The sequence below is a fragment of the Terrapene carolina genome, unplaced genomic scaffold (genome assembly GCF_002925995.2).
Source record: "Terrapene carolina triunguis isolate 2854851 unplaced genomic scaffold, T_m_triunguis-2.0 Scaffold951, whole genome shotgun sequence".
Taxonomy (NCBI): Eukaryota; Metazoa; Chordata; order Testudines; family Emydidae; genus Terrapene; species Terrapene triunguis.
The window spans coordinates 3,170,819-3,184,654 of NW_020665302.1; the positions used below are offsets into that span (position 1 = coordinate 3,170,819).

The following is a 13,836-nucleotide window of genomic DNA, read 5'->3' on the forward strand; positions in this document are numbered from 1 at the left end:
TAAATGCCGTTAGCCTTCTTGGCAACAAGAGCACATTGTTGACGGAGTTCTATCCAAGGTACTTTATGAGCCCATCACCATGGTATCTGAGCACCTCACTGACAACAATGTATTTATCTTCATAACACGAGGGTGCATTATCCCCATTATACAGATGGGAAAGCGAGCTGCAGGGCTAATGAAGTGAATTCCACCAGACCCCCGGGGCAGGCCACCCAGATCTCCTTGATACCCAGCCATTGCTTGACCACAAGGCCATGTTTATTGCCTAGCAGCAGCCTGTCTGGGGCTATGTTTCCTGGTTGAGAAGCCCAAATGTGAACACAGCATTGCTCTGGAAACACTTCCTGACATTAGCAGGCAGATTCAGTAATTTGTACAGGCCTAAAGAAAAATGTCCCATGTGACTCCTGTGAGCGCTCAGGATTGCTTAGTCACCAGTCCTACACCAAAGAGTTTGGGACATTTGGCTTGGAGGGGGCTAGGTTAATATTTCCAGCTATTCTGAGCATCTTGAAATATGCATGAGATGTTGGGGGAAGCTGTGGGACAGGTGGGAAGGGAAGCTGGAGCATTAGCACAGTATGTTTCATGCAAGGAAAGCCTTTGTTGGTGCCATTTAAAGATCGCATAATGGTGCAATGCACGTCTCATTTATTGCCTTCACATTAAATATTGGACCCTACCTCCCAGGCCTGAAGTTCAAAGAGAAGATCTGACCCCCTTTTTATTTTCCAAGCTTTTCAGTTAACCAGCATGCTTCACCTCTTGCGGATGACGACAGCTTAGGAAAAAGAAATCTTTATTTTATATTTTTTTGTATACTTGTACACAAGTAAAATAAAATGCATATCTATATATACTGCAATCTTAGTGAAGGAAAAGGCAGCATTCTTTAACAAATGCTGCCCATAAACATGGCATGACGGAAATGAACACGGTAAAACTGCAATATTCATAAACATAGGAGTAAAGTAGCATCAAATGCATCACCTCCGCAAATGGGAACTTGCAACGCCGTTCAGTATGAGTTCAAGTTACAAACAAATTTTAAACATTCTTTCAGGAGCATTTTCTTACATATTCTTTTGGTGTGTGTGTGTGTGTGTGTAAATTCTATTTCTTTACCATCTGCTGTAGCAACAGCTGCTATGTGAGTAAGTGCAGTTCCAAAGACCAAAGGTATAACTCACAGGTTTCAGGACAAATAAATTATGTACATCTTGGTTTTGTCTTTTTTTTTTTTATAAAGGCATCCAGTTAACTTTTGTGTAACAAAGCTTTCTTGGGGTGTACAGCAGTTTGCTTCACTCTTGCAACATTTATGGAGGTCAGCAAAATTCTGGTGTTAACGTGTCATTGGCCAAGGGAAAGAGTTGCTTTTAGCAGAACAACAGTAAGCTCCACACCAAGAGGGGAAGCAAAAGATGTAGGCTTGGCTGTAATGTGGAGCTGTTTCCTTGTTGGGTGAGGCGGCACTGGGCCTTCGACTTGTTTTTTTTCGAGCACCCCTGCCTCTTTTTGGTTGGGACTGTGGAGGGTTGAATGGGAGCTAGGAATTCTGGTTTCAACTTGGTCAATGGAGGGTCTACAATGCTGGGGAAGGTCCCAAAAGGGGAGTCGTTTATCTGCTTGTTGCTCCCGTTTTTGGAAGGGTCCGTTTCGATGTACTTGGTCTTGGACATGTTCTCCTTGTCTTTGAAAGGGTTGTTGGGGGACGGACGGCTGCTGTGTGAAGATGGACTTGCCTTGCCCTTGGCTTCATAAATAAAGGATTTATCAGTTTCCGGTTGGCAGCACTTCTGGGTGCCGTCCCGGGAATTTAGAGGGGAGTCGGTGGTTGGCAGTTTGCCAGATCTGGTCTTAGTACTAAAAACACTTGTTCTTATCTGATTGAAAGAGTCGATACATCCTTCCAAGTCGCTGCTCTGCAGTCTTTTGAGGTCTCTCCCTGCCAAGTTAGTGGGCAGATGGCACTCCAGCTCCGATGAAGATCCTTTAAACTGTTTAAACCAATTCCAGAGGGACTGAGCCTGACAATCACAGATCCACTGGTTGCTATTTAAACGAAGGTATTGGAGGGACACCAAGGGAGCCATCGTTTCTCCAGTGAGCACCGTCAAGTTGTTATTGAACAGATACAAGGTCATCACTTTCCCCAGGTCATGAAAAGACCTGCGGTGAACCAGGCTGACTCTGTTCTGGTGCAACAGGAGCCGATCCAGGTTGATCAGCCCACGAAAGACATTCTCTGACAAGCTCTTAATTTTATTACCATGCAAAAACAGGTAGGTGAGATTTGCAAGATCTAGGAAAGTGTCATCCAGCAGGTTCTGCAGGTTATTATCCTGAAGGTAGAGATGCTGCAAGGAGAACAACCCTCGGAAAAGCCCTGTGGAGAGCTCCAGGAGCCCACAGCGATCCAGGTGTAAGGCGTGAAGGTGAATGAGACCCCGGAAAGTGGTGGGATTGATGGACTTCAAGTTCACATTGTCACTGAGGTCTAACTCCTCCAGTTTGTCAAGCCCATAAAATGCCCCGGACTCGATGAGGCTGATGTTGTTGGAATGGATCCAAAGGATCGTCATGTTGCGACAGGAACTGAAGCTGGTGGACCTCACCAGGGTTATCTTGTTGTTGTGCAGGAAGATGCGCTGGGTCTGTATGGGGATCTCAGTGGGGATTACTGTCAGTCCCTGCTGCTGACAGCTTATTGTGATCTTGGGTTCACTGTAGCATACACACGCCCCGGGGCAAGATTCCACTTCCGACTGGATGTTCAAGCAAAGCACCAAAATCAGCAGTTTGCTTCCTAAAGGACAACAAAAATAGAAAGTAAATTAGAGTCAGTGACAGGAGAGCATTTTTCTCTGCAACTCATGTATTAGGCTGAAATTCACCTTTGCAAGTGCATTGCATTAACCACGAGGTATCCACAAACAGCATGGGCCAGGGGAGCCAAACAATTACAATAAAGAATTAAAACTCTTCTGCCACTCAACACAATAGTTAAAATCAATGTACGCTTGGAGAGAGTCTGAATGCTGCATCAGTCTGTCACACTTGGGAGGCCTCAGATCTAGGCCACAAGTGGAAATTAGTATCCTTATCATTTATGCGTAGTGGGTATTGCATTGTGTGTTGTGACGATCAGGAAGTGGAGGGAGGCGCTGGATAAATGTCCTAACACACAGACAGTCCCTACCCCAAAATAGTAAATAGCCTTACTCCCTGGAGCCATTTCTTTCCATCGCAGAATCACCGCACCGTTTAGCACTATTCAACACTAGGACCAGGTCTACGCTACAGCCCTGTATCGGTATAAATACGTCGCTCAAGGGGGTGACAAATCCACTCCCCTGAGTGACGTAGTTATGCTAACCTAACTCCCGGGAAGATAGTGCTATATTGGTGGGACAGCACTATGTTGGCTGCACCGCTGTACATGAAGACAAGCCCTCTGCTCAGGAATCAGGGGGTAGCCGTGTTAGTCTGTATCCACAAAAACAACAAGGAGTCTGGTGGCACCTTAAAGACTAACAGATTTATTTGGGCATAAGCTTTCGTGGATAAAAAAACCACTTCTTCAGATGCATGGATTGAAAGTTACAGATGCAGACATTATATAATGATACATGAAGAGAAGGGAGTTACCTCACAAGTGGAGAACCAGTATTGACAGGGCCAATTCGATCAGGGTGGATGTAGTCCACTCCCAATAATTGATGAGGAAGTGTCAATTCCAGGAGAGGCAAAGCTGCTTCTGTAATGAGCCAGCCACTCCCAGTCCCTATTCAAGCCCAAATTATGTCTCATGATATAATGCCTGTATCTGTAACTTTCACTCCATGCAGCTGAAGAAGTGGGTTTTTTACCCACAAAAGCTTATGCCCAAATAAATCTGTTCCTCTGCTCAGGAGTGGCCCAGGGCGGGGATGGCAGAGGGTGCACTGGCCAGCCATGGGTTGCATTGTGCCAGGTGGTGCTGGTGCTACCCTTTTAGTTCCTCTTAGTCTGGCACACCACTACCCATGCTGCGCCCTCTGCCATCCCAGCCACCCACAAGCAGGTACGGGAATGTACAGAAATGTGAACTAGCATCTCTTCTTGTGCCTTTCCATCAGCTCTCTCTGCACTAGCCCCTTTGTCCGGCAGGAAATGATTGCATCCGCCTCTCAGAAGAACTGACAAGCCAAGCATGTTTATAGAGAGGCACTAGGGCATTGGGCTTCATTTCTGCCTCTTCTAATGCTGATCATTTTGCCAGCCAAGTGCTATGTGATCTCATACCTTGGCCTTCCCTTTTCTCCTAGGAAATCCGTGCAGTCCCTCCGAAAGGGCAGCTGGGCATGGCTTATGCTTGCCAGAGGGTGACGCTGTGCTGGAGGGAGGTTGTGCCCAGCCGGATTCAAGGACCCCCTGAGAGTTTGCATCGCAGGAGAATCTTTCATTTGTGCTTTGTGTGCGCAATGAGTGTGAAATGGCAACACATTTGCCTGCTGAATCTCAGCCCCACTCCTTCCCAGAGCCCAGCCCCACAAGACAAGGTGCTGAGGCCCAGACCCTCCAATGGGAGTTCATGCCGAAATACCTTTGAGGAGCTGGGCTTGTGTGCTTTCAACTCCCACTGAAGCTGGTGAGAGCTGAGAGCAGTCGGCCCTCACAGGGCCCAGCCCCAAATACGCATTAGCAAAAAACTCACAATGCAAGGTAGGTGACTTTTGAGGTGCATGCATGGCCAGATTAACCTTTTGTGGGCCCCGGCACTCAGACTGTGGCCCTTCCCCTGCCCCCCCACCCAAGGCCCGTCCCCTGCTTGGCCTCTCCTCCCTCCCCTCCCCCAGATCGAGACCCTGCCCTGCCGCTTGCACAGAGGGAGGGAAGGAGTGGAGAGGAGCGAGCAGGGGGTGGGCAGGGCTTCAGGGGGAAGGGGCCGAGTGGGGGCAGAGCCTCAGGGCAGAGCGCAAGTGGAGTGAGGGGGGGGCAGTGCCACGGTCTGGGCGCCAGGGCCACTTCTGAGTGTGGGGCTGGCACCACAGCGCCATTGGCGCCGTCGTAAACCCGGTACTGGGTACATGCCTGGTTGTGAAATGAGACACGCTACAGGCGACAGGTCCGGTGTGTTCTCCTCTCTCCATAACCCAGAAACCCACAGGGAGACATTGACACGTGCCACAGCTCGCAGCAAGAGATGCATCTTACCCTAGGCCCATCGCCCCAGCGAGAACTACAGGCTGAGACTAGCCTGAGGAACCTGGGAAGGCATTTTTAACAGGGTTCTGCTAGCAATTAGCAGCCATGTAATTAGGTTGTTCCCTCTAACTAATCTGCTGAACCATGATCTGAAAGCAGCAGCGGCAGCACATGCCCGTTTGCGAAATGCCCCATGCCGTTTGGAACACATGATCGTCAAACACATGTGTCTCCATTCCAGCTCATCACAGCATCTGGCGCGAAGGAGACACGCTCCTATCATGAGCCGGGAAAGTCCTCGCCAAGGGACAAAGAGCAGCTTTCTGTATTTGTTTCTATGGCAGGTTTGGTCTTTGTTAAGAAACTGGAAATGTTGGTCATGCATTTTAATGCCTCTTTACACCTACATTGAAAGTAGCAGCTTGAGAGTTGAGATCAGAGAGTCAGGCTAGGGTGACCAGACAGCAAATGTGAAAAAATCAGGACAGGGGGTGGGGGGTAATAGGAGCCAATATAAGAAAAAGACCCCAAAATCGGGACTGTCCCTATAAAATCAGGACATCTGGTCACCCTAAGTCAGGCAGACCAAGACACTGACACGGAACCAGACAAATTAGCGGGACACAGAGAGAGTCCTGTCAGTTCCAGCCAACGTAGGTGCAATGGAATCAAAACACTGCTCTCGAATGGCTGACTGCATTTCACAGGCAAGCCTGAAAGCCGATACTGTATCTAATGCAATCTCCTCATCTCTGAGTCTAAGTAGCAACTTCAAACTCAGATGATAAGAGCATAAATCATATGGAAATTCTACCAAACTGTTTACTGACGCAACGACAAAGGTATCAAAGCGGCTGAGGGGGAAGAGGCTCTTTCACGTGATAAAAGGCTGGAAACCTAGACGCGTGCTTCACTCCTGTCATAAAAATTCACTCGGCAGAGCTAATAAATCGGTTGCTGATCCAATAGTCCCAGATAGACATGAGATTCCTGTACATCATATTTCACTTGGGAGAAGAAACCTCCCCAGCATGTTGGGATAATACTAGCCTGATATTATTATGTGCTGTGCCTCCCTGGAAGGCGGCGTGTTAGGCTCAGTATTATGACACATTCTTGCTGGCTTGTCATGTTTTGACACATCACAACCCGTTGTATGGAGTAAAGTAACACAAGGCAACTGAAGTCTCCTGCTGGGGAGGTGTCACGCTGGGAGGAGCCACTTGGGAAATTAAAACAATCCCGGCATCTTGCTGGCCAGCACGATTCCTCTCCTGCTAAGACAGAAAACCGGCAGGAAAGGAAATATGTCTTTCTGGAGGTTTCTTCAGCAGCGTGATTCATAGCACCAGGGGGTCAGGGATGGTGCTAGAGGGGTGGAATTCAGTCTGCACCACAGCAGCATCCGCTCCATTGTAACACAGCATCCAGGCTACACGTCTTGCCTGGCAAATCAGGGCTGCTTCCAGCTCTTCCTCCCCTGCATTTACAATAGTGCAGGGCCTAAAACCGACCTGGGAGCAAATCGAACTCGTCCCTGGATGCACCACACGTGCCCTGCCAATATGCGAGGGGGGCACAACAGACCCAATGCAGAAGACAGAAATCGGTGTGACGGCACACCCATCTCCAGCCCCAGACAGGGGCCGGCAACGCTTGTGTATATACCGCTCCTCCCATGCACAAGAGACCGGGATCGCATGTCACTATACCCCCCCATCCTCCTCCTCAGAGCTATATCACCTGCTTTCAGTCCTGTCCATTCGGGTGTTTTGTACCATTGTGCACAGTGAGGGCCCCGCAGGTCCCTGGTGGTGGCCACAGCTGCTGGCTGTAGGCCCAGGCCTAGCCCCAGTCTCTTGGCCTACAGAGCCAGAGGTGTGGCAGTGTTTCTTCCCAGCCCACAGGAGCAGAAGGAAGGTGACAGGCCTTGCTCCTGCTGCTGGGAGCCCGTCAGTGGCTTTGAGTCCTGCAGCTAGAGAAGCAGTGGAGGGGAAGTAATTCCAGGCAGCACAAGCCTCTCTGCTGCTCTGGCTTTTAATTAGTGAGCTGGGTGCTAGCGAGTGGCTCCTTTCACCCCAGACAGCTCCTGTCAATGGTCTCCCCAGCCTTTTCTCGCTTCCAGTTTGTTTCCCTTTATTGGGCTGGGCCCTGCGCTCACAGGGCTCGCAGCGCCGGTCACCAGGAGCCTGGCCAACTTCCCCAGCCATCACAGCGAGACCCAGGATAGGCTGCTGGGGTCCACGCCAGCGCTGCAGCCCCGAGCGATGGAAGAGTTCGGCGTAGGGCTGCCAAGTTTGGTTGGCTGTATTACTGGAGGCTTAGTCCCATGACATCATCTTTAATGAAAGATTCAGCTTTAATTCCTGGAGACTCCAGGACAGTCCTGGAGGGCTGGCAACCCTACTTCAGTGGGGCAGGGGCACTCGCTCTCCTCCCAGCCCCCCCAACTCTGAGGGCACAGCAGCTATTTCACTGCACTTGCCATGGCAGCAGGTGGGGGGGGCATGCAGAGACAAGGGCGCATCTTAGGGGAGCTCCGGATCTGGCTGGGGCGGATTGTCCCTGGGACCTGGGCTAGGGGTGGCATTTCCTCTGGACAAAACAGCCCCCTCCCAGTGTCTCAGCCTTTGGATGGGGCTTTGACTGGGAGCTGGAACATGGAGCTGGGTTCTATTTAAAAGACACAGGTGTGTGCATGTTTGTGACTGTGTGTGCGCAGTAGTTGTGTGGGGATTTGTGTATGATTGTGGGTGGATGAGTTGTGTTGTGGGTGGAGGAGTTGTGTTGGCGAGGGGACGTGTGTAGGAAGCAGGTGGGTGTTTGTGTCTGCATCTGCCAGCTTTTGTGATCTGATCATGGGCCTCGCAATAACAATGCAGCTGTGTGCAAGTGGGTAGGCTAGTGTGTTTCCAGGTGTGTGTAATACGGGGTGTGTGTTTCTGAGTGTACGTGTGCATGATAGTGTGTAAGAGGTATGTGTGTATCTCTGTGTGTAGGATAGAGTGTGTGTGCACATTTGTCAGTGTGCATGTGTGTGTAGTAGGTGGGGGTGTTTGTGAGTGTGTGTTGGATAGTGTGTTAGCAAGTTTGCTATGTTTATTAGTAGTATTTGTACTGAGGGAGCCCCTAGGGGCCCAGTCATGACCCAGGCCCCCACTGTGCTAGGTGCTGTACAAACAGAACAGAAAGACGGTCCCTGCCCCAAAGAGCTTACAGTCTAAGACAGGGGTGGGCAAACTATGGCCCGCAGGCCACATCCGGCCAGTGGGACCGTCCTGCCCGGCTCCCGAGCTCCTGGCCTGGGAGGCTCGCCCCCAGCCCTTCCCCCGCTGTTCCCCCTCACCCACAGCCTCAGCTTACTTGGTTCGCCGCCGGTGCAATGCTATCGGCGGCGGGGCTGCGAGCTCCTGGGGCAGCGCCGCTGCAGAGCCCGTCCAGACACGGTGCTCTGAGCTGCATGGTGGCGGCAGCAGCAGCGTGGCCCGGCTCCAGCCACCGGTGCTCCAGGTAGCGCGGTAAGGAGGCAGGGAGCAGGGGGGGTTGGATAGAGAGCAGGGGAGTTCGGGGTGTTGGTCAGGGGGCAGGGATGTGGATGGTGGTCGGGGGGGAAAACAGGGGGTTGAATGGGAGCAGGGATCCCAGGGGGCAGTCAGGAAGGAGGTGGGGTTGGATGGGGCAGCAGGGGGCAGTCAGGGGCAGGGGTTCCGGGGACAGCCAGGGGACAGGAAGCGGGTGTGTGTGGATGGGGCAGGGGTTCCGGGGATGGGTGGGTCAGGGAACGGGGGGGTTGGATGGGGCAGGAGTCCGGGGGGGGCAGATAGGAGGTGGGGGCCGGGCCATGACCCCCTCCCCTAACCGGCCCTCCATACAATTTACGAAACCCGATGCGGCCCTCAGGCCAAAAAGTTTGCCCGCCCCTGGTCTAAGACAAGCGGTGGATACAGACAGACAGGGGAACACAAGGAAACAATGGGTCAGGATTGCTCAGCATGATGGGCAGTGGTCTCTGCAAACCAGGGGCCGAACCTTAGACAAGTCTGTTGTAAACATCACAGCAAAAGCAAGTGTTAAGGAGGGTTGGGAAGGGGGACAGTGAGGTAGCTTTGGGGATCCTTGCGGGGAGCTCCTCCCAAATGTGAGCGGCCGCCGGGGAGAAAGCATGAAGATGCTTGTTTGAAAATGCAGCAAGTGGGTGATGGAGGCGAACATCACTGACTGTTCGGAGGTGGGAGTCAACATCTGGACAGCGAATGATAGATGATGGGGAGGTGGGGATAGGCTGTGAAGGGCAATCAAAGTGGAGATCGGCAGCATATATTTGATGGGACAGAGAGGAGGGAGCTGACACAGCCAAAGCGATGAACTAGGAGACCGCAGCCGCGTCCTGAATGGGCGTGAGTCAGGCAAGACGGCATTGGTCGAGAACAGAGTGAAGGACGGTGCAATAATGGAGGCGCGAGATGACGAGCGTTTGGATGGGAATTTTAGCAGTGGGGATGGATGGGATCTCACAGCTGTTCTGCAGCAAGAACAGGCAAGATTTATATATATCCTGGATGGGAGGCGCAAGAGAGAGGTCGGTGTCGAAGATGACACCCAGGTTACCAGCCTGAGTAACTGGCAGGATGGTGGCACTTCTGAAGAGGGTGAGAAAGGAGGGAGTGGGGAGGATTTAGTTGGTGTTGGTCCTGCTTTGAGCAGGGGGTTGGACTGGATGACCTCCTGAGGTCCCTTCCAACCCTAATCTTCTGTGATTCTATGATTTGGGGGTATTTTAAGAGCTGTTTCAGACAGAGTGTGTGTGAATGTGTGTTTGTCCATGTGCCTGCTTGCATGTTTCTGTTTGTATATATGTATGGGCCTCCTCCATCTCTCTTTCCTCTTCAACTCCCTGTCCCTCCCTCCATCTTCCTCTCCTCTTTCTTTTTCTCTCATCCTCCCCCTTCCTCCCCCATGTGCTTTCTAGTTTCCCTACCTTGGGAGCTAACAGGGACCCAGCCTGTGGGAACAACAGCCTTGTCTTTGTGGCCTGGGCACCTCTTTGTATTTTGTCCATCACCATTCACACCCTGCTGCCTCTGATTACCCGGAGCACAAAGCAGAGAAGAAAGCATTGGCACTTCAAAGCTCAGCCTGTGGGAATGCACCCCAGATACAACAGAGATGTCGCACATACCAGCCAGGACAGTGGCCTGCAACCTCTCAACCCTGTGAACAGGGTTAACTGAGTCCGAATAAAGGGGCCCAATCCTGGGAGGGGCTGAGCATCTGCAACTGTTGGGGGCCCCAACGGGAGTGGCTGGTGCTCAGGATCCCTTCGGATCGAGCCCCTTGGGCGATGTTAGTTGCCGAGGGAACCAGTGCTGCGGGGATTTGACTTCTGCGAGTTAAAAGAGGTCTGGTGTCATCTCCTGCCATAGGGTTGCCAACTTGGTAATATTTAAAAACCGGACGCTCCAGCAGGAGTGCCAGAACCTCCCCCGAAGCCCCACCTCTTCTCCTAAGGACCCGCCCCCGCCCTGCCTCTTCACGAGGCCACACCCCCATTTGCTCTTCTTCTCCCCTCCCCCCATTTGGTCACTGCTTTTCCCCCACTCCCCCTCCTGACACAGCTGAGCAGGGGCTGGCACAGGTGACGACTCGGCGCCTCCCCATCTCCCCCACCCATGGTCACTGGACTTTGGGTGTCCGGTCAGTAGCTCTGACTGGATACTGTCAGGTCCCCGTTTCAACCGGACTCTCCGGTTGAAAACCAGACACCTGCCCATGCCCCAGACCAGAGCAAGGCCCTGGCTGTGTGTCTGTTAACCAGCCCATTCCCTTCCCTGTATGCAGAGAGCCTGCAACCCTGCAGGGCACTGCCAGCTACGCCACTATGGGACTCGGAGTCCACAGGGTGGACCCTGCCAGGACCCAGCCGAGAGGTCACTGGTGGGGCAGGGCCCCTGATGTTGCCACCTGAACAAGAGAAGGCAGGTAACCAAAGGGATGGGCCTGGGGAGGGAGAGCAGGGGCCCAGCTACACCAGTGCCCGACTGGCACATTTAGAATACAGTTGCTTGTTTTCCCCAAGTTCTGCATTGCAAGCCCAGCTGTGGGTTCCAGTTCACTGCAGGGCCCCATATCCGCCCAGTCTAATGGCCCTGAATTATGTCCCACAGATTGGGAGAAAGGAGACAGCAGACTCCTCCACACACCCAGCATGCTCCCACAGGATCAACCACTGCACTTCACTCCCAGACCAGGCCCACCACCTCTAGCGCTGTTTCAATCCCCAACCATCCCTGTGGAGGTAAAGACCCTCAGGGTGAGATTGATTCCAAATCCCCATGAGGGACCATTCCCTTCTCCCTTCCAGATCATGATTAAAACTTTACTGGTTTAAAACACAGTTCCGGTCAAAAGCAAAAGATAAAAAGAAAACTCAGCACCTGGCACCTTCAGTCCTTCCAAGAGCTTGGCTTGGAGTTTTGCATTTGTCCCTCCTGAGCTTTCTTTAAAGCCAGAAACCTCCTCCAGTCAAACAGCAGCACTTCCCCTTTGCCATACAAGTGTTATGACTCATGGAACTGGGAAGCAGTTAAAGTGGGTCCATTAGCTGCCTTTCTGCTAGTCCCACGTGCGATCGCATTGTCAAATACAGCAATTAGAAAGAAAAGGCTCCTGGGGCCTCTAATAGACGCTTTGCAAACTTTCTAAGAGGCCAAAGCAAAATGCAATTTTCTGCAGTTTGCAGAGCCAGAACCTTTCCCTCCCGCTTTCCCCTTGTCTCTATTGATTTGGAGATATTATAATGCAGCTTTACTACAGTGGAGGGTCAATAATCATTTGAATTCACTCCGGGTTGGACATAAAGGGGCTACTTTACAATACAAAACCTTTTGCTGATGCAAACAGCACTTTACTTTTGTTTATAGCATATGGCGTGAGGAGAGTGGCTTAATTCCCAGCTGTAAATTGCTATTGTTTGAAATTCACCCTATGGCTTTTAAGCCCATTTTGCAAAGTAACTTCAGTTTCTCCCCTATTTTTGACTGAGGCGGAAGGATTTTGGGGGGAGCAGGGGTTATGTGGTTTAGGTTGAATGTGTGCTGGTAGGTTAATGGGGTATAAATTTTTTGGGGGGGCGGCTAGTCTCATGCCAGTAATTACATCCACATGGAGTGGGGAAGAGTACCCCATAACCTGGATAGGAGCATTCAGGGGGGAATCAACCTTATTACCACGCCCCCATGGGGGAGAAGCACCCTCCATGACTGCTAATGGGAACCATGCACCCCCAGTTGGTGAGAGAACAATCCAATTTGTGTCCAGGGTACCTATAACCCCATATTAACTACACCCTTCAGTGCTACATGCTGAGCCAATCCTTTGAGCTCCGTCTCCATCAACCTTCAGGGCTGCATGTGGGTAGAGAGCTGGTACGATTTAGCTTAACAAAGAGAAGGTGAAGGGGGTGACCAGATTGCAGCCTATAAGTATCTACATGGAGAACAAATATTTAATAATGGGCTCTATCACAATCCAGTGGCTGGAAGCTGAAGTTAGAGAAAGTCAGACTGAAAATAAGATGTAAATTTTTAACGGCAAGAGTAATTAACCACTGGAGCAATTTAATTTGCCAAGGGGCGTGGTGGATTCCCCATTACTGACAATTTTTAAATCAAGATGGGATGTGTTTCTAAAAGCGCTGCTCTAGGAATTATTCTGGGGCAAGTATCTGGCCTGTGTGATACAGGAGGTCAGACTAGATGACCACAGTGGTCCCCGCTGACCTTAGAAGCTATGAATGGGACCTTGGTGGTACTGTAATATACTTTAATAAAGATGACATACTTGAGAACTATGTTAAAAGAATGTTATTTGGTTTGCAAAGTCAAGCACTCAAACGTTAGGAAATGCTGGTCACCAGCGCAACCTTAATTCTGTCTCCTTGTACATCTACCCTGCGCACTGAATGAGGTGTTGTCCTGTGGAAAAAATAATACATGAGCATGTCATTAAAGATTGCTCCACAATGTATATGCGCAAGATGAATAGGCAATTGTAAAGCTGGCATTCCCTCCCTTTTGAGTGCTCAACTTTGCAACCTCAATAACATTCTTTTAAGTTTTGTATTTGGTATGTAATATCTTAGGGGGTTATTTTTAAGGAAAAAAGGTAAACACAAGTTCTGTGGTGTGCAACCAGGGTGGATAAAACTCAATGATTTTAAAAAAATTAAATTCAAAATCTGATTTTTTATTTAAATTAGATTGTTTAAAATGTAAATTAAATACATTTTTTTCTTTTAAAATAAACCTATTTAATTTAAATTAAAATTGACAACATACCTGAGGACTTAAACTTACCATAAACTGTTAGAATAATTTAAATTAAATAAAGAATAATAATATTCAAGCGGCATACGTTTGCTGCCAAAGTTTTAAGGAAAGTCAAAGGACTGAACTGGTGGAAGTTGCTAGCTAAGGCTAGGTCTACACTACTGGGGGCGGGGTCGACTTAAGATACGCAACTTCAGCTACGTGAATAGCATAGCTGAAGTTGCGTATTTTAGGTCGACTTATCTGGCTGTGAGGACGGCGGCGAGTCGGCCGCTGCCGCTCCCCCATCGACTCCGCTTCCGCCTCTCGCTGCGGT

At 50.4% G+C, this 13,836-nt stretch overlaps 1 protein-coding gene across 1 annotated transcript in view; it reads right to left on the reverse strand.

Moving 5' to 3' along the window:
- Positions 1–868: 868 nt before the first annotated feature.
- RTN4R (reticulon 4 receptor) overlaps positions 869–13,836 on the reverse strand; it is a 114,693-nt gene continuing 101,725 nt past the window's right edge. Inside the window, exon 2 of the mRNA XM_024216284.1 lies at positions 869–2,812. Within this exon, the coding sequence (XP_024072052.1) occupies positions 1,383–2,812 (1,430 nt within the window). The 3' untranslated portion in view covers positions 869–1,382. The remainder of the gene's footprint in view (positions 2,813–13,836) is intronic.